The sequence below is a fragment of the Pseudorca crassidens genome, chromosome 15 (assembly GCF_039906515.1).
Source record: "Pseudorca crassidens isolate mPseCra1 chromosome 15, mPseCra1.hap1, whole genome shotgun sequence".
Lineage (NCBI taxonomy): Eukaryota > Metazoa > Chordata > Mammalia > Artiodactyla > Delphinidae > Pseudorca > Pseudorca crassidens.
Window position 1 is genome coordinate 67,598,979 of NC_090310.1, and position 18,734 is coordinate 67,617,712.

General features: G+C 39.0%; 1 protein-coding gene across 4 annotated transcripts in view; it reads left to right on the plus strand.

Annotated features, from left to right (window-relative positions):
- Positions 1 to 18,734, plus strand: part of CTNNBL1 (catenin beta like 1) — a 173,565-nt gene that overhangs the window by 18,817 nt on the left and 136,014 nt on the right. For 2 of the 4 annotated variants that reach the window (XM_067708096.1, XM_067708097.1), the window contains exon 2: positions 14,457 to 14,645. In XM_067708096.1, coding sequence (XP_067564197.1) covers positions 14,457 to 14,645 — 189 coding nt within the window. Of the gene's footprint in view, positions 1 to 14,456; positions 14,646 to 15,878; positions 15,967 to 18,274; positions 18,382 to 18,734 lie in introns of those variants that run through there. The other 2 variants (XM_067708099.1, XM_067708098.1) reach the window with 2 other exon arrangements.

The following is an 18,734-nucleotide window of genomic DNA, read 5'->3' on the forward strand; positions in this document are numbered from 1 at the left end:
GCTAAGCAAGCCACTACCTGAGCCTTGGTTTCCTCACTTGAAGAAACAGGGAATGGTATTACCTACCTGGCAGAGTTGTGTGAGGATTGAAAAGATAATGAAATGTTAATTTCCAGGTATATAATAAGCACACAGTTAATGGTCATTGTTATAAAGCTTGGATAATCGCTTGGTGAGGAAGCCGTAGGAAGAATTCTTCATGGTTTCTTTAAATCCTGCGATTCTCTGACCTCAGTGCCTCCTGAGAAGCTCTTTGTAAGATTTATATCTGACTTTGCCTATTGAGGCCCATCCTGGCTTATTTATGCAGCTTTGTTTAAAAGAGGTGACCGAATTCCCTTGTGTACAGGGTTTTCAGCCAGTGACTCTCTGATATTTAATATGTTTACCTGAATTCTCAAGTTTCTAAGTAATTTCAGTCTGAGACAAGTGAGTAGGATTGATGTCAGGCTGCTTTAACACAGGTGTTATAAACAAGATTAAGAGGTTGTTGAAAAGATACTGGTGGAGCTCTGGGGCTAGCTTTCTAGAATCATTCTAAATTGACAGCTAATGGGTAGTTTGCCTTGATGGCTCTCTCGAGTTGGTTGTAACCAACTAGAGATTCACCCACAGAGGAAACATGCTTATGAAAATTCACTTTGCTTTCCTTTATAAAAAAAAAGTAAAGGTATTATAACATGTAATGATGTCTTTGCATGATGCAAAAAAAAAAAGTTGCCTTTACACTGTTTTAAGGTAATTTTTTTAAAGGCAGTCAATTCTTAAGTTTTTTTGATGCCAAAAGCCTACCAAGCTTCAAAGAAAACTTTAAAAAGGAAAGAGATGGTTCAAAACAATTATTTTATTCTACTATTTATTTAATTTGTTTCTGTATAAGACACTTACTTAATTATCTTAACCCTAGGTAGAGTTTCTTCCCACCCAGCGAGGTGTGTGTTTTGGCTTATCTGGTCTATTAGATGCTATTGCTAGGAAATTGAGTACCCTAAAATGTTCTTGGAGTGAGCAGTTATTAGTTTGAAATCACTTTGAAGTCAATTTTATAGCCTTCCTGAGAGAGCTGCGGTGGAGATAGAGCTTGTAGAGGGGATTCGTAGCGGGGCAAGAGGCTACCCAGGCTACCAAAGAATTCCTTTTGATCATATTCCACATGGCCAGGTGGTCAGGGTGCCTTCTGTTTTCTGGGCGGAGGAAATATTTCTGGCTCTAAGAATAATTCATTTACCATCCTTGTCTTTATTGGGAACAGAGGTATTTTGCTAACTCTAGTGGTTTGTAAAGCTTCTAGAAATAGTAAAACCTTTGGATTGAGGAAAATAAAATGCATCTTAGAAGAAAACAGACATGAAGCCATCTCTTTTCATTGTTTTTGATGGACTCATCAACAGGCATGTACAGATGCCATAACACTAGATACTTCATTCAAGCCGAGAGAGATAGGTAAGTCGGCACTCTAGTGCTGGAAATTGTGTTGTAAAATCGTGCTACATTTTCAGACTTTAAAGTATTACCCATAATGTTGAAAAATACTCTTTTTAACAAGATACTCAGGGTAAAGTTTCATGTGAGTTCTGTCTTCCTTGAAATAAATGTGGCAGCTATTATGTAACAGACTTACGTGGATAAGTTGTAAGCTTTAAAAGGAATAATGGTAATAGCTGATGTCCTAGGCTCTAGAGATCAAAACCATGTTGGAACCCTTAAGGAATTAATAAGCAACTGTGAAAGACCTAGATTTTGTAAATAAATAACATGACTCGTTTCTCACGTATGATCTGGTTCTCACTCATTTATTCCCAGGCCATTCAGCATGCTCTGAATATTCCGCCCCTTCCCATTTTCTCAAAATATCTCCACTTTTTTCTTTCCTGTCTGTCTTCTTGCTAGTATACACTGCCCTGCCTCCCCACCACAATCACTCCTGCTGTTTGAAAGAGGAATGCAGTTTTGAGTCTTGGCAATGACCTTAGAGGCAACTTATAGAAAAAGTAGTTAAAGATTTTCTTCCCCACTTTAGTGTTAATGGAATTGTGCATTGCTAGAGGCAGTAGTCCACTGGCTGGAGACGTCTCTGTCATCACGATTACATGTAACAGGTGTGCCATGTAACTTGCAAAGCCATTGTGTGGGTCTGCTGGCTGCTGAATGCATACTCCACCTCCCCCAGCCTCTGTGACATGCACTTATAAAATATCTAACCTTTGTGTTAGATATTTAAATAATAAAGTGAATTTCTTGTGTCTGAGCCTTTGGAAATAGTTTAAATAATTTAAAATAGCTTTGCCATATTAATTTGTTATTTAATGTTTAAAGATTCAAAGTGGACTGGTGTTCAAGGTGGGTAACCCCTGGGCTCATTGTGGGTTCCCCAGATGATCTGGCGGAAGGAGTTTTACCAAAATCTCCATATAGACAGATGACAGTAAGCGCTTCTGGTCAGTGAGCTTCCAAACAGGCAAGAAGCAACTACAGAAAAGAGCTTTCCTGGCTAACGGCATGGGCAGAAAAGTGGCAGGAGGGATTTTGGTGTTGGTTGAACGATGATGGCAGCAGGGAGAGATGATGCAAATTATGCCTTTAGATGATAGTTTCTGAAGTTGTGACTAGGGAAAGCTGACTGGGGGGTTGTGTATACTGCTGCTGTAAAAGTGAGAGTTAGATTCCAGACCCAGCTCTAGGGCTTCAGGCTCATCCTTGAGTCTTAGTTTATTCATCTGTAAATTATGAGGTTGTATGGATACACTTTGTCTGAATCTGAGTTTTACTCTTCTTACCCTCTGAATATCACTTGGTGCCATCATTAGAAAATTTACTAAGCTATGTAGCCCAGGGTGGCATAAAATGATTAAATATGTAGATAGAACACATAGAACAGATGAATTCTGCCTGGTTGCAGTAATCTAATGATCCAAGAAATTCTGAGAATATGCATACATTGTATACATTTGCTAATAGTGATTATGATTCTTGGATAGTTCATTGGTTTATCTGCCCTCTTCCCTTGTCTCTCATTGATTTAGCAATGTGGGTTAAGTACCTGCTGTGAGCTGGGCACTGTGGGGTGCTGAGGTGTTAGCAGCAAGGGTCAGATCTCAGGGCACCTACCCTTGAGGACCTAGCATATGACTTAGTAGAGGAGATGGAGATTTATTAATGCACGTGTTGTGTGTTGATGTGATACATTGCTGAGGAAGCTCAGAGGTCTTACTGGAGCATTTGGATGACTCCTGGAGAAGGTGGCCTTTGAGCTGGAGTTTAAGGCTGAGTAGGGTTTTTCTAGCTGGAACAAAAGGGGAAAGGAAGGTGGTCTGCTCTTCATGGTAGCACTATACGTGCTTACTCCATTCCAAGGCATCATTTGAGTAACCGAAGGTGACTCTTGGGTCCCTCCCTAACTCTTCTCTCATTCCCTTATTGGTTTTTTTCTATGGCAAGGTTTCCAGACCCTGTACTATCCTGCTCATGCAATATTGAGATTGTAATGCCTCTTTTCAAGTGTGGTAGCTAACTCAGCGCTACGGGACTGTAGTCGAATTAGATGTTATGCTTCTAATAGTGCACCCTTAATATGCCTTAGATTTTTAAAAAATTAAAGTTGGCCATCCTGTTGAAAATGACATTAACTAAAACCATCAGCTGTTTCCTGAATGAATTATTTTTAAGTCATATTTCCTCTGGCAGGGACTTTATTTGCTATTTTGAATTTAAACAAGGGACTTTATACTGCTCATACTCTTTTGGTTTAACCTATTATGAATCTATCTCTCTATACTACCATTCACCCACATTTCTCCGTCTGCCCACTTGAGTGACTTTGTGAAAGATCTTGTTGAGATAAAGGTACTCTGTAGGTATTGTAAACCCTTAACCTTAATCAGCAGTAACCATATCAAGGGACTACAACCAGTTGGGCATGACTTGTTCTGCATGATTCCCTGCTAGCTTCTAGTGGTCTCCTTTTTTTCCCCCCCTAAGTATGTGCATAACCATACCATTTTGCCAAGTTTATTTCAGATCATTTTTTAAGAAATAAAATATTATAAATACAGTTGAAGTGTCCTGTGTACCCTTCCCTAATCCCATTTCATTGTGTAGCCGTCCTTAATCCAACTTCTTTATTACCCTTCTTAGAAGCCATCACTATCCTGAATTTGTTGATTATTATTCCCAGTCATTTTTTTTAATGATTACTGCTTATGTATGCATCCAGTGATCATTGAAATTTTTTTTCTTATTACAAATATGCTCCAGTGAACATTCTTTAAATATGTCCTTGTGCATATGTCTGAGAATTTCTCTAATGTGTATACCTAGGAGTAGAACTGCTGGGATAGTCATAGAATGTATGCATCTTCAGTGTTACTAGGTATCACCAATTAGCTCTGTACTCATTTACTCTTCTATCAGCATGTTTTAATTTGTTTCTCTATATCCTCACTAACACATGATATTGCCAGATTTTAATTTTTTTATTTTTGCCAACCAGATGATATTTCCTGGTTTTTATATGCATTTCCCTGATTTCTAATGAGACTGGGTCCCTTTTTACATGCTTATGGGCTACTCAGTATTTTTTCTTTTGAAATCATAGTTGTGATTCTATTCCTTGTCAAAAGCTGAAAAGTCTGTTGTATATATAGGACTTTGTAGTTAGCTGTCATTAAAAGAAATTGAATCCTAGGCTCTTTTTTCTTTAAAGTGCTGTATCTTTATTTTATTTAATCTTATTCTCCCTTATCTTACTAAAGACAATCCTGTGAGGTAGCAGAGCAAGGGCAGAGCATTTTTTAAATGCAGTGCTGGTAAGTCAAATGACTTATCTAAGGTCATGTGACTTTTAAGTGATTCACTAGCACCCAGATTTTTATGATTATTGGTCCACTGCGCTTTGCATTGTATACTGTGTTGCTTTTTTGAGGTCAGTGCAGTTCTGTTGTTCTTGGTTTGATGTCTAATATTCCCTCCAACACCTAGTAGAGTGATGTTCAGGTTCTGTTAGCTCAGTAAACACTTCCTGAGTGAATGAGTGAATGATCATGGTTCTGATGTAGCTGACAAAACATTCATAATGTCTGTTAAAATGGAGGTAGTTTACCTTACAATGATTTTACAAGTATCTGCCTCTGTTAGGCTTGATAAAGAAACAGAATCAATATTCAGCTTACTGATGCAGCTGTAGAATTAATCAGAGAAAATGTCAAAGTAAATCATGAATGCTAAAGAATAGTTTGTACTTCCAAAAAAGAAATCTACACACCCTTTGGAAACGAGATGGATATATATTCAGGCTTTAACAAGGAGTAAGAATTTTTTTGGTAGGAAAAATTGATTAAGTAGTGTCTTCATGACTAGTGATTTAAATTATAAATCATATTCATGTTACTTGTCAATCAGTCAGATTACAGATCATAAGTGAGATCTTTGGTAATGTTAATTTTTGATACATTGATTCCCCCTCACCTCCCCCCCCCCCACTGTGGACATTGGTAAAACCCACATTCTCCAGTAATTACTGTACTCTTAGTACCTGTAATTTTTAAAATTGGGAATTAATAAGTACATGAGGGTTCTGTTTAATATTTGCAATGACTTTGCTTGGAGATTTTGAGGAATTTTTGGTACCTGGTTTTTCTTCCAGATAAAAAAGGTGGCATATTGCCATGATTCTTGTATAGGCATAATATATAATTATGTATGAATATCTGGAATTGCCACTCAGATATTTCTTTTTTTTTAATCAATACATATTTATTGAGCATCTATTTTCTTAACATCTTTATTGGAGTATAACTGCTTTACAATGGTATGTTAGTTTCTGCTTTATAACAAAGTGAATCAGTTATACATATACATATATCCCCATATCTCTTCCCTCTTGCGTCTCCCTCCCTCCCTCCCTATCCCACCCCTCTAGGTGGTCACAAAGCACCGAGCTGATCTCCCTGTGCTATGCGGCTGCTTCCCGCTAGCTATCTATTTTACGTTTGGTAGTGTATATATGTCCATGCCACTCTCTCACTTTGTCCCAGCTTACCCTTCCCCCTCCCCATATCCTCAAGTCCATTCTCTAGTAGGTCTGCGTCTTTATTCCCATCTTGCCCCTAGGTTCTTCATGACCATTTTTTTCTTTTAGATTCCATATATATGTGTTAGCATACGGTATTTGTTTTTCTCTTTTTGACTTACTTCACTCTGTATGACAGACTCTAGGTCCATCCACCTCACTACAAATAACTCAATTTTGTTTCTTTTTATGGCTGAGTAACATTCTATTGTATATATGTGCCACATCTTCTTTATCCATTCGTCTGTTGATGGACACTTAGGTTGCTTCCATGTCCTGGCTATTGTAAATAGAACTGCAGTGAACATTGTGGTACATGACTCTTCTTGAATTACAGCTTTCTCAGGGTATATGCCCAGTAGTGGGATTGCTGGGTCGTATGGTAGTTTTATTTTTAGTTTTTTAAGGAACCTCCATACTGTTTTCCATAGTGGCTGTATCAATTTACATTCCCACCAAGAGTGCAAGAGGGTTCACCCACACCCTCTCCAGCATGTTGTTTGTAGATTTTCTGGTGATGCCCATTCTGACTGGTGTGAGGTGATACCTCATTGTAGTTTTGATTTGCATTTCTCTAATAATTAGTGATGTTGAGCAGCTTTTCATGTGCCTCTTGCCCATCTGTATATCTTCTTTGGAGAAATGTCTATTTAGGTCTTCTGCCCATTTTTGGATTGGGTTGTTTGTTTCTTTAATATTGAGCTGCATGAGCTGTTTATATATTTTGGAGATTAATCCTTTGTCTGTTGATTCATTTGCAAATATTTTCTCCCATTCTGAGGGTTGTCTTTTTGTCTTGTTTATGGTTTCCTTTGCTGTGCAAAAGCTCTTAAGTTTCATTAGGTCCCATTTGTTTATTTTTGTTTTTATTTCCATTCCTCTAGGAGGTGGGTCAAAAAGGATCTTGCTGTGATTTATGTCATGGAGTGTTCTGCCTGTGTTTTCCTTCTAAGAGTTTAATAGTGTCTGGCCTTACATTTAGGTCTTTAATCCATTTTGAGTTTATTTTTGTGTATGGTGTTAGGGAGTGTTCTAATTTCAATCTTTTACATGTAGCTGTCCAGTTTTCCCAGCACCACTTATTGAAGAGGCTGTCTTTTCTCCACTGTATATTCTTGCCTCCTTTATCAAAGGTAAGGTGACCATATGTGCATGGGTTTATCTCTGGGCTTACTATCCTGTTCCATTGATCTATATTTCTGTTTTTGTGCCAGTACCATACTGTCTTGATTACTGTAGCTTTGTAGTATAGTCTGAAGTCAGGAGCCTGATTCCTCCAGCTCCGTTTTTCTTTCTCAAGATTGCTTTGGCTATTCGGGGTCTTTTGTGTTTCCATACAAATTGTGCTATTTTTTTTTCTAGTCACTCAGATATTTCTTAAAAACATGATAATGATATTCCCTTACATTGACATAGCACTTTATAGCTTACACAAAACCTCTTTGTAAGATGTTTTAACCATCACAACAACCCTTTGAGTGGGTAGAATTTTCTGTCTCTGATGACTCTGATCCCTAATTATGAACTTTGGCTGATGATAGTTGCAGCATTAGAGATTGTGAGTTTTTTCAGTTCTGATGCCTTAAGCAAATTTGCAAGGGAGCCCTGATGTTAACTTTGTCAGGTTTCATGCCTGCAAATATTGATTGAGCCAGAAGCCCTAGTTGGAAAATGTCACCAGTGAATGTGCAGCCAGCAAAGGCAAGGGAAAACTCATTACTGCAGCTCATCTGTAACTTCTGGGTCAGGCCACTCACTACCATCTGGTAAAAATGAATGTTTGAAAACTCCTTTTTATTCTGACAAAATGTAATCAGGTGAGGTTAACAGCAGATGATTTCTGAGCACTTCGTATTAGTTAAAGCAATCCATCCACAAGCTTGGGTTTGTGACATTCCATATGTCTAATCACCTGAAGAGGTATCAGAAAGCTTTGAAATCCCCAAATAAAGGTAGGAAGGAATTTAATTATGTGTACACCTCCCTTAACTATGTTGCATACATTCTTCCCATCTCATATTGAAAGTGTTTATTCTGAAAAAGAAAAGGCAATGAGAGAGGAAGAATGAAATAGGATTACTGTCTTAAAATAATATAAAGTGTTTTTTTTTTAAATGTGAGAGTGAGATTAAACCTATTTTATATTGCTTTAAGGAGAAAGATTATGGACCGGGGAAGAAAATTATTAAGTTGAAATGTTTCCCCTTAATTGAATGAACTGTCTGAGTGATCCAGAGATGGAGGGAGTGCAGTTTAGGAGGAGGTTAAGTTTCTGGTCACCGAAAGTGTTAGGAAACCCCAGCCTGTGCCTAGCAGAAATATTTTAAAGGGTTTTCAAACCTCAGAAAGATAATTGAGTTAAATCAAGGATTCCTAAAGTCTGGATTGTCTCTAGTGACTCAGAATTATTGCAAGAGGTTTTAAATCCAGATATACTCAAGCATTTTCTGTAGAATGAATCTCAATCTCTCAAAATCTCTCTCAAAATTAATCAGTCTCTCTTTTTCTGTTTCTCCGTGTCTTCTCTTCTCTCTCGTAAATGTGGGAGTTAAAAACACAAATTCAATGAAAAGTATTACCAAATACATAGAAATGTATTTGTTTGTTGTCATTGTGTATTTTCTCAATTACTGGATACTAAAAAAGTGCAGCTGGGGTGGGGTCTGTCAAATATTTTGACGTTAAAAATGGGATCCTTGTTTTAACACCTATTAATGGTCAACACCCTCTCCAACCTTGAGGTTCTTTGATTTTAAGTCAGGTGTGTCCAGGAGAGATACACGTATTGTCTTCTGTGGGCTAAACTGTGTTTAGCACTTTAGAAACATTGGCCTTTATGTACATACATATATATATATATAAAACGTCTGTGTGAAAGTGCGGGTTGTTCCTAGTTTATAGATTGAGAAAACTCAAGCCTGGAATGGGTAAGTTACTTCCCAGGGCTGCTAAGTAGAGGGACCAGGATTTGAATTTAGGAAAATCTGACTCCAAAATTCATTCTCCAAACAGGATATCACCATTGCACACAGGTTAGGAATGACTAGTTAGTATAGCGAAGGAGGAGACAAATTATATTGGGAATTAGAAGGCTTATATTATTGCCTACCACAGACAAGGTGCTTAAACCCACCGAGCTCAGGTTTCCCTATTTCTGTAAAAAGAGGGATAAACTAGATTATCTCTTTCAGCTCACATTTGAGTCTTTCCCATTGTTTGATATTTAGGAAACAGCACTTTATGCCCCCACTTGGAAGGCCCTTTTCTGAAGATATGTGACCTTCTTGATGCTAGGTGAAGAATTCCTGGTTTATTATAAAGTTAATAGAAGATTTCCTTTGAATTTTTCCATTTCCTTAATAAAATTGAACATATTTTTCTTCCATTAACATGAAAGTACATTTTATGAAAATTACTCCACTTCTTAGCCAGGTAACATGGAATATTGAGCTATATTTAGATGTTCCCTCGCAGTATACATCTACATTGTTATAGCCTGGTACAAATGTGCTCTTCACATTAATAATTGCACTGTGTGTTTTCATAATTTATCATAATGATACCATTATTGCTTATTATAGAAGTCCCCTTTCTTCTCCCCCACCCCCAAGTCTAATTGAGGTCGAGACAGACCATAAATGCGATAATATAGATTGCATGCTCAGAGGAAATGGGGTTGGTTTCATAGTGGAGTTTTAATTTAGGATTCGTTCTGCTGATGTAGCCTCTTCCTATGGTACATTACTTTGAGCCCAATATAACTGCATTTTCCCACAGTCCCTCATTATAGCTACAGCTTCTCACTGCTTTTTAATTAAAAAGGGGGGGGAGAGAAATGAAACCTAAAGCTTAGGTTGGATATTGTCTGGGTATGCAGGGACTAGTCTAGGCAGATTGCTTATTTAATTTTTTAATTCTTTCAAAGCTTTCATGGAGATGTCTTGATTTCTATTTCTAGGGGGATGGGTATATATATCATCCATCATACACACAGAAACACACACAAGGCATCAAGATTTTTGGAAAGTAAAGACATATTATATGTATATTCTTGGAGCTTCCTATAAGCTTTGAGCAAGTGGGAATCCTTTGTGTATCCTAGAAAGGGTACCAGCTGTGTGGTTGGATGGTGGCAAATGCTTAGTGAGCATTTATTCCGCTCGCCACCTATTGGGAATAAGGCAGGGAATGTAGAAGATTGTAAAAATCCTTAAAAGGCTGATGTTCTAATACATCAGAAGTTAAGAGTTAATCATTTTTCTGCTGTGGGCAGCAGAAGCAGAGAAATGACTTTATTAAGAACAATTTCTTTTGTCATTCCTTCATCTTGAGGGATTCCAAACACCTTTCAGATACCAAAACAAATTAATCTCTAAAGGTGACTGGTAAGACTGGCTTAATCCTCTTGGGATTGGTTGTGTAAAACGCAAGGAGAGCTCAGGCCTGAGCTGATGACCTCCGTGACAGGCTGTGAGTGCTCCCTTTCTGGATCCAGAGTCCTTTGTCTCTTCTGTAGTGAAATCAGTTCAGCAGTTCCTAGGTTCTTCCCCACTTACATATTCTTGCTTTGTTTTGTATAACTGATCACTCTCTCAGTGGTGAATACTGGTAAATATAATCTAGAAGTTTATTTCTGGGGCAGGGTGTTGTTAGCTTCACAGATTTTAATGGGGATCTTTCACAAATAGGACTTCAGCTGTATATGAGTCCCTATTTCATTCAGTGTGGCCAGAAATCCAATTTCATTTTGACATTATCAGGGAACAGGAACCCCTCAGATGAAAATTCCCTAAACCTGGGATGTCTAGTATGGTAGCCACTCACTGCACATGGCTGTTGGGCACATGAAATAGGGCTGGTTCTGTGTTGAGATACACCACGAGTGTAAAATACATCTACCAAATTCCAAAGACTTAGTATTAAAAAAAAAAAGTAAAATACTTCATTAGTAATTTTTTATATTGATTACATGTTGAAAAGGTAATATTTTAGATATATTGGATTAAATAAAATATATTATTGAAATTAATTTCATCTGTTTCTTTTTTTGTTTGGCTGCTAAAACAATTTTAAATTATATCTATGGCTTGTATTATATTTTGATTGGACTGCTATGTCCTAGATTGTTAAGCCCCTTGATAGCAAAGCAATGTTTGTCTTTATGCCATGTGTCCCCAGTCCCCAGCACAGTGCCTTATATATAGTTGGCACTTATTATATATTTGTTAAAGAAATGAATTTTAACCTTTATTATTCAGAATGGTCAAATTTCAGAAATGAGTAGGAACTTCTCTATTTGGAGGGTTAGTATCTGAAAAAGAATTGAGAGTTGAGTAGAGAAGTAAAGAACAGAAGTTTTTAAAATTTTGCCTTGGGAGAGAAAAATGCTGAAATAAAATATATCGGGCCTTTGGGAGGCTTATCCATCTGTTGGAGAGGGAGGTGGGAGCTGTTATGTTTGTCAAGGAACCATGTCAAAGCATCCCAGTGGGATGGGTTCTGCTGTGCTCTGCTACAGAGTTGTCCTCCATGAGGGGAGCTAAAGCCGAATACCCTGTATGAGGGGGAAGGAAATTGGAGATACAGTGGCTAAACCTAAAGGTTGCCCTCTTAGGAATGTGCTTAGACTATTCACAAAGATTAGCAAAGCTATCTTGTCTCAAGAATCCGTTCTAGCCCTGTCTATCCCTGTGTCCCTATTTAGACATTACCCTAATGGAAGCCTGGGACTGGTACTAGGCCAGGCTGATTACTTGAGGATCCTTCAAGCCTTGGAATTCTTTAATAAATTATTTGTTGAATGAATGGTTTAACAAATATTATTTTAACTTGCCTAACGTCTTGTATGACTTATGTTTATATGTTCTTGCCTGAAAGTCCCTCAGATCTGTCTCAGCTAGGGTCCTGGAATCATGGAAATTGGCAAACTTCCCAGAGATCAGTTTCAACTTTTAGAAGGCACCAGGTTGTCTTTGCAAGAGTTTATTAAAGGATCTCAGGCATCCTGTCTCCCTGCTTATAAAATAGAACTGTTAACTACTTCTCATCCCCAGAGATGGGGTGAAGATTAAAAGGAGTGCTTTAAGTTCTGCAGAAGGAAAGTGCTATTTCAGTGGAAATTATTAGTGGTAAAAATGAAACTCCTCCCGGACCTCTGAAATGTTTGTTTTACAGAAGTGGATTGGAAGATGTGTTCAAAAGAGACATTGCCATTGTTCTTTTTTTTGCATTTCTTAACTGTGGCAGTATTTAGCTTTCTCCTTTTAATTGTGGTCCACTGCCTTTTCTCTCTGCGCTGAGATAAACAGTCCAGAAATCTCCTCTCCGTGGAGGACTGTGGAGCTCATGCTTTGATTTGGCTGCTGCAATAGGCTCACACTAATCAGAACCGCAGCAGGGCTTGTTTTAGGAGCCTGAAAGAATTAGTGCTCCCAGAGGGCTGAAGTTCCTTACCTGCTGTGGCGCTACCTAGTTTGAAGCCTGCCCTCCTTTAGGAGCAAGCTACCTCCTTCTCCTCACATGAAAACCACCACCTCCTTTTTTTGTACTCTTTGGTTACTGGCATGTTGATTTCCTTTTTCTTTTTCTTCTTCTTTTTTTTAAACGTGTAGACTAGTAATGATGACAACAGATTTTTGTAATTTTTATATTTATGGAAATAGAGTGTGATCATATGAAATTTTAATCCATCCCAGGGAGACTCAGGAACAGAGTGAAAAATAGCAGGTGGTACCCCACAAACCGAATTGTCTAATGTGAGTTTTCTAAGCAATGTCGTATGCTTAGACTTACTGAAGCACCTGGTATGTGGAATCAGCAGGGTACATGAATATAGAGGGGAATGCCTTTGTACCACTCGGGTAGCAGAGTTCAGTAACAGTGTGGGTTATAAGTCACAGGGTGAGATGTGTATCATGTATAATAGAAATTTGTCTGTTATCACCAAAAGCAACTTAGCAGGCTGGCAGTGAATATAGCATTTTCTTCACTTTGGTAGTAACATACCACATTGTACCTAGCACACTGTTGGTGTGTGCAGTTATTGTAACAGATAAAGAAAAGCTCGTTGAAGAGCCTAACACAAATGTTTTGTGTTGGGGAAGACAGAATCATTTGGATTAATTAACTCATAGTAATAATTTTATATATTTGTTTAGTATTGTTATAGTTTACTGTTCTTTCACTACAGTTTGCCACCGTTTGGGACAAACTTCCAGTTATAAGGTAAATAAGGTCTGGGGACCTAATGTATAGCAGAGTGACTGTAGTTAATAATACTGTATCGTATACTTGAAAGTTGCTGAGATCTTAAATGTTCTCACCATCCGTGGTGGTGGGGAAAGGTAATTATGTGAGGTGATAGAGGTATTAACTAACCTTATTGTGGTATCATTTCACAAAATATATATGAATCAAATCATCATGTTGTACACCTTAAACTTGCACAAATTATATGTCAGTTATATCCCAATAAAGCTGAAAAAAATTTTTAAAATACACACAAGAACATCTTTTCTGAAGTTCACAGGGAGAAAAGGATGATAATCTCCACTTGCAGATGAGGAAAGTAAGGCTTAGAGAGGTTAAATGATGTGCCCAAAGTTGCACAGTAGTAACTCGAGCTGAATGGAGATATTGGGCTGTTTGATATCTAGTGCGGTGCTCTTTTTCCTCAGTTCTGAGGCCCATTTCAGTAGTGCCCTGTTTTATTCCAGCTGAATGGCAAGCAATTGTAAAAACTCCTCCATGGATTGCATTGTCAGAGGGAGAATGAGACCCTAACAGTGCGGTGGGAAAAGCCCTGGACTAGGAGTCCGGAAGTGCCGTTCTATTTTCAGTGCTGCTCCTGGCTTTGTGACCTTGGGTAATACTTGACCTCTGGGCCTTACTCTACTCTGCTGGAAAGTAGGAATTTAGAATGTTGTAGACCCTTGGAAGTTGTGTATGTAATATTCTCTGTTTGAATTACTTGTGAGTGACTATAATCTTTTTTAAATCTGAATTAAAACCAGGTACTAAGGGATTGGTGTTGGGGACTGAATCCTAAGTAGTAAATTGAGCTTAACCCAGCGTTCCCTTCTCAAAGTAGCCTTGTTCCCCGTGATTTCTGTATATACAGGAACTTCTGTGAAGTGCTAAACTTTACATATTGAAAAATACTTGTAACAAAAACCAGCTACCTTGTAGGTGACTGTAATCATGTATTTATAGAATCGTTGCAGGTCTGAGAAATAACCACTTAGAGCTTTACTTCATTCTGTGGGAGAAATTGTATGCTCTGGTGTTTTTCAGTCAGGGAATTCCGAAAACTTTTAGAATGCTTGGTATGTATGCCCTTATACATATTTTCCAGCTCTCAAATCCTGTGTTTCTTTTTTCTCTTCCTTAGCCCAACAGGGGCACAAAACGTCCCCGGGATGATGAAGAGGAAGAGCTGAAGATGCGTCGGAGACAAGCTGGTACTCGAGAGCGTGGCCGCTTTCGGGAGGAGGAAATGACTGTGGTAGAAGAAGCAGATGATGACAAAAAACGGCTGCTTCAAATCATTGACAGAGAGGGTGAGGAGGAAGAGGAAGAGGTAAGGTGGCAGAGCTGGGCTTGGAGCTCAGATGCTCGGCCCTGACACAGCATCTGTAGAGTGTAATTCAGTGCTAAATGCTTAATTTCCCTGAACTTCCCAGCTTAATCTGTAAAATGGGGTTAAGAATACTTATTTCACAGTGTTGACATGAAGGTTAAGTGGAATAATGGAGTTGGGAAAGCATCTTACAAACTGTAAAGAACATTACAGATAGAGTTTTTAAATTATTCTGGATTATATATTATAATCGAGGCCCAAGCACTGAACTGTGGGGCAATTAGTATGGACTGAGGAGGGTCAGAGAGGCTTCCTAGCCAGTACTGAGGACACATAGAGGGCACTCATTTTTAAGTACAGTCAATAGTCTTTGAAAGAGGAGTAGAATTTTGTCAGACAAGTGGAGGAAGGGCTTTTCAGGCAGTTGAGATGGCCTTCGCAAAGCAACGAAGTTGAAGAAATTAAAGGCGCAGTTAGGGGATTAGGTATTTAGATGTGACTGAAAAAATATGGTTTAGGGAAGGAGATACCCAAGGCCCTTTCTATATTTGCTGCTCCTCAAGGTGCCTTAGGGCCTTTGCACTGACTCCTGTCTCTGAACCTTTTTACTTCTGTGTCCTCTGCTGGCATGCTTTTCTTCCCCTGATGCTTTTTACATGACTGGTTTCTTCTCATTCAGGTCTCAGTTCAGGTGTTTCTTCCTCAGGGAAGTCGTTCCTGTCTCTGAGGTAGCCCTGCAAGTCGTTCTCTTATTCTCTTATCACTTTATTCTGTATACTGTCTTCACAGCACTTATCATGATCTGAAATTCCTGTTTGTTATTTTACTCATTTGTTGTCCTCTCCCCAACCTCTGTTGAAAACAGGGACTGGCTCTGTTTTGTTCACAGCTGTATCTCTAGCATTCAGAGCAATGCCTAGAACTTGGTGTAGGCCCTTAACAAGTATTTATTGAATGAATAGATGAATGAAGCTGAAAAGAATAGAGGTAAAATATCAGTGATTAAAAATAATGTGACCTTACCTTTGTGTCTCTTTAAATCCTTAAGTGTTAACTTGTATGTAATTTCACTCTGACATTTTGTTCAGTATGAATTAGATTCTTAAGAGCCAGCTGTTTTTTGGTTCCCTTAAAGACTTGATGCTAAGTTTGGATTTAAAAACTGAAGCTGGAGTGTGAATCTGAGAAGAAAAAAAAATTGATTCATATTCCAAAAAGGTCTTTATTGTGTTATGACAGTAACTCTCTCCTCATTAGGATTTCTACCAGTGGTAATTCGGTGGTCTGCCCCTAAGAGATGGTGACACTTTGGAAATCTGTGGTGAGAAACAGTCTTGGATTTCCTCTCTGAGGGCAGCAGCCCTGCCAGCCTTAGACAAACAGTGTGTGTAGCACATCCTCCCTCTCTCCCTCACTCCTTACTAGCTTCTGATCAATCTGTTAGCCCTGCAGCAGCAGTTAATTGGCAGGTATAATTCCCGTGCCGGGCAAGGCTGGTACTGGAGGATTAGGATAGTAGCTGTCATGGGTATAAGGTTTCTAGCCTGGAAGACAGAAATGGGATGTGGGACCAGCCCTTCTGTTAAGGGATAGGGAAAAAGAGGTCGCTTTGTAAAAATGACGCATGGAAGGCCACAAGTCCAGGAGTTATTTTCTCACTGCCACCAAAGTCCCATTTGATGAAAAACAAGTGATGTTTGCCCCTGTAAAGTCAGGTGAACTTGTAAAATATTATTGTCCTTTTTGTGCTACATCACCAGCATTCATCTTTCTGAAATCTCCCTCTGGTTTCTGACGTTGAGCTATTAGAGATACTGCTGTGGCTGATGACTAAGACTGATAATTCGGTTTTCCCCCAGTGTTGGAGAGAAATTAAAGGAGGGAAGGCCAAACCCTGGAGAGGCTAAGACTTTGGGAATCCTATGAGAGCTGTATTATTAACACTAATAAAGTTTTTTCCTACAGGGTTGGCAGGATGTTAGCTAAGGGAAAGAAAAGCTGTAGGTACTGAGATTGCTTGAAAGTGATTTAACCCTTTCCTAGCAATTTAAATTATTTTAGTTAAATCCCAGTGATAAGTTGGGTACATTAACAATCATGCTAATAGTTACAATAACAGCTTATATTAATAGAGTGTCATATAGTTTATAAAACAATTTTATGTACCTCATGTCTTTAGGTCATCTCTATGATGACCTAAAGTAGTTTTCCCCTTTATCCCTGCCTTCCTTCCTTCCTTCCTTCCTTCAACAGATCTTCATTGGATGTCTCCTGTGTGCCAGGCCCTATCATGGGCACTGGAGAGTCAACAGTGAATAAGCAGACATGGGCCACTAACAGAGGTTTGGGGTTGGAGAGATTACTGGGCCAAATCCTGCCAGGCCTTCCTTATACAGGTCATGTGAAGGATTTGGGACTTTATTCTAAATGCCAAGTGGATGAATTCACTTATGAGGTAGAATCAATTAGACTTGGTGAGGGTTTGAAGATTATATTCAGCAAAGTAACATTGCCACGTGGGTAGTAAGTAGTGAAGCTAAGCTCTGAGTCCTGACTGAGTCAGGGCACTGACTTCAGTTTTTTTACCAAGTCAGGGTACCTCTCCTTAAAGCTGTAGACACTGGGGAGCGGGTAGGGTTCCAACAGAGTACCTGAGGGTCCAGGAGTCATTGATAAAATCTAAGAAAGGTGTCATGCCCAAAATGAATGTATAGGTATCTCCCACTTAAAACTCAATATGTCGGGGCTTCCCTGGTGGCGCAGTGGTTAAGAATCCGCCTGCCAATGCAGGGGACATGGGTTCGAGCCCTGGTCCGAAAAGATGCCACGGAGCAACTGGGCCCGTGCTCCACAACTGCTGAGCCTGCGCTTTAGAACCTGCGAGCCACAACTACTGAGGCCTGTGCACCTAGAGCCTGTGCTCCGCAACAAAGAGTAACCCACGCTCACCGCAACTAGAGAAAACCCGCACGCAGCAATGAAGACCCAACACAGCCAAAAATAAAATAAGTAAATTTAAAAAAGAACCTCAATATGCCAAAATCTAAATTTAATAGCTAACATTTTTAGGTACTTAAAAAATTATGAGATGATTCAGTGCTTTCATAGCTAACATTTTTAGGTACTTAAAAAATTATGAGATGATTCAGTGATTTCCAAAAGGATCTATTTCTGGTTCTCCATTTTTTTTTTTTTTTTTGCGGTACGCGGGCCTCTCACTGTTTTGGCCTCTCCCGTTGCGGAGCACAGGCTCCAGACGCACAGGCTTAGAGGCCATGGCTTACGGGCCCAGCCGCTCCGCGGCATGTGGGATCTTCCCGGACCAGGGCACAAACCCGCGTCCCCTGCATCAGCAGGCAGACTCTCAACCACTGCGCCACCAGGGAAGCCCTTCTGGTTCTCTTAATAGCAGTTTCTTTATTGCTTTTAGGTGTGAGTTTTGGTCAGTGACTACAAAGTTACGAAGCTAGGAGTTGGGAGAGTGTTAGAGAGGCAGAGTGCACTGCAGCACATTACTTTAAACTGGGAACTAAACTGAGGAAAAAACATTTCTGAAACTTTAGTGTAGATTTTTTTTTGGGGGGGCGAATGATTCTGTTTTCAAAAATTCACTTTATTTACCTTTGTAGGTATTATTCCAGTGTATGAAGTAAGAATATTCTGTATGGTCTGCTAGTTTTTTTATGCTTCCTCTGGGCGAGGTTACTAAATTCTTGTTGCTGTATCGGGATTCCAGGTACCTGTCTGATACCCTTCTCAGTAGCTAGTAAGGACTAGATACAGTAATGTATAATATAAGAAACACAAAGCAGTGACTATTGCTAATTAACAACCATTCTTATGGGTGTACAAAAATAGGCTATAAGTTGAATTTGACGTATGGACCATAGTTTGCTGACCCCCGGTGTAGGGAAAAGATTGAGGGGCACTGCCACTGACTCAGGGTTTGACCTTGAACAAGTTCTTTAAACTTCTAAATGTTATCTTACCTGTACAACAGAAGAGAAGGACGAAATAAATATTAAACAATATTCATTTAGTATTGTTGCTTACTCCATGCCATACAGTATGCTCAAGAAATATTTGTTG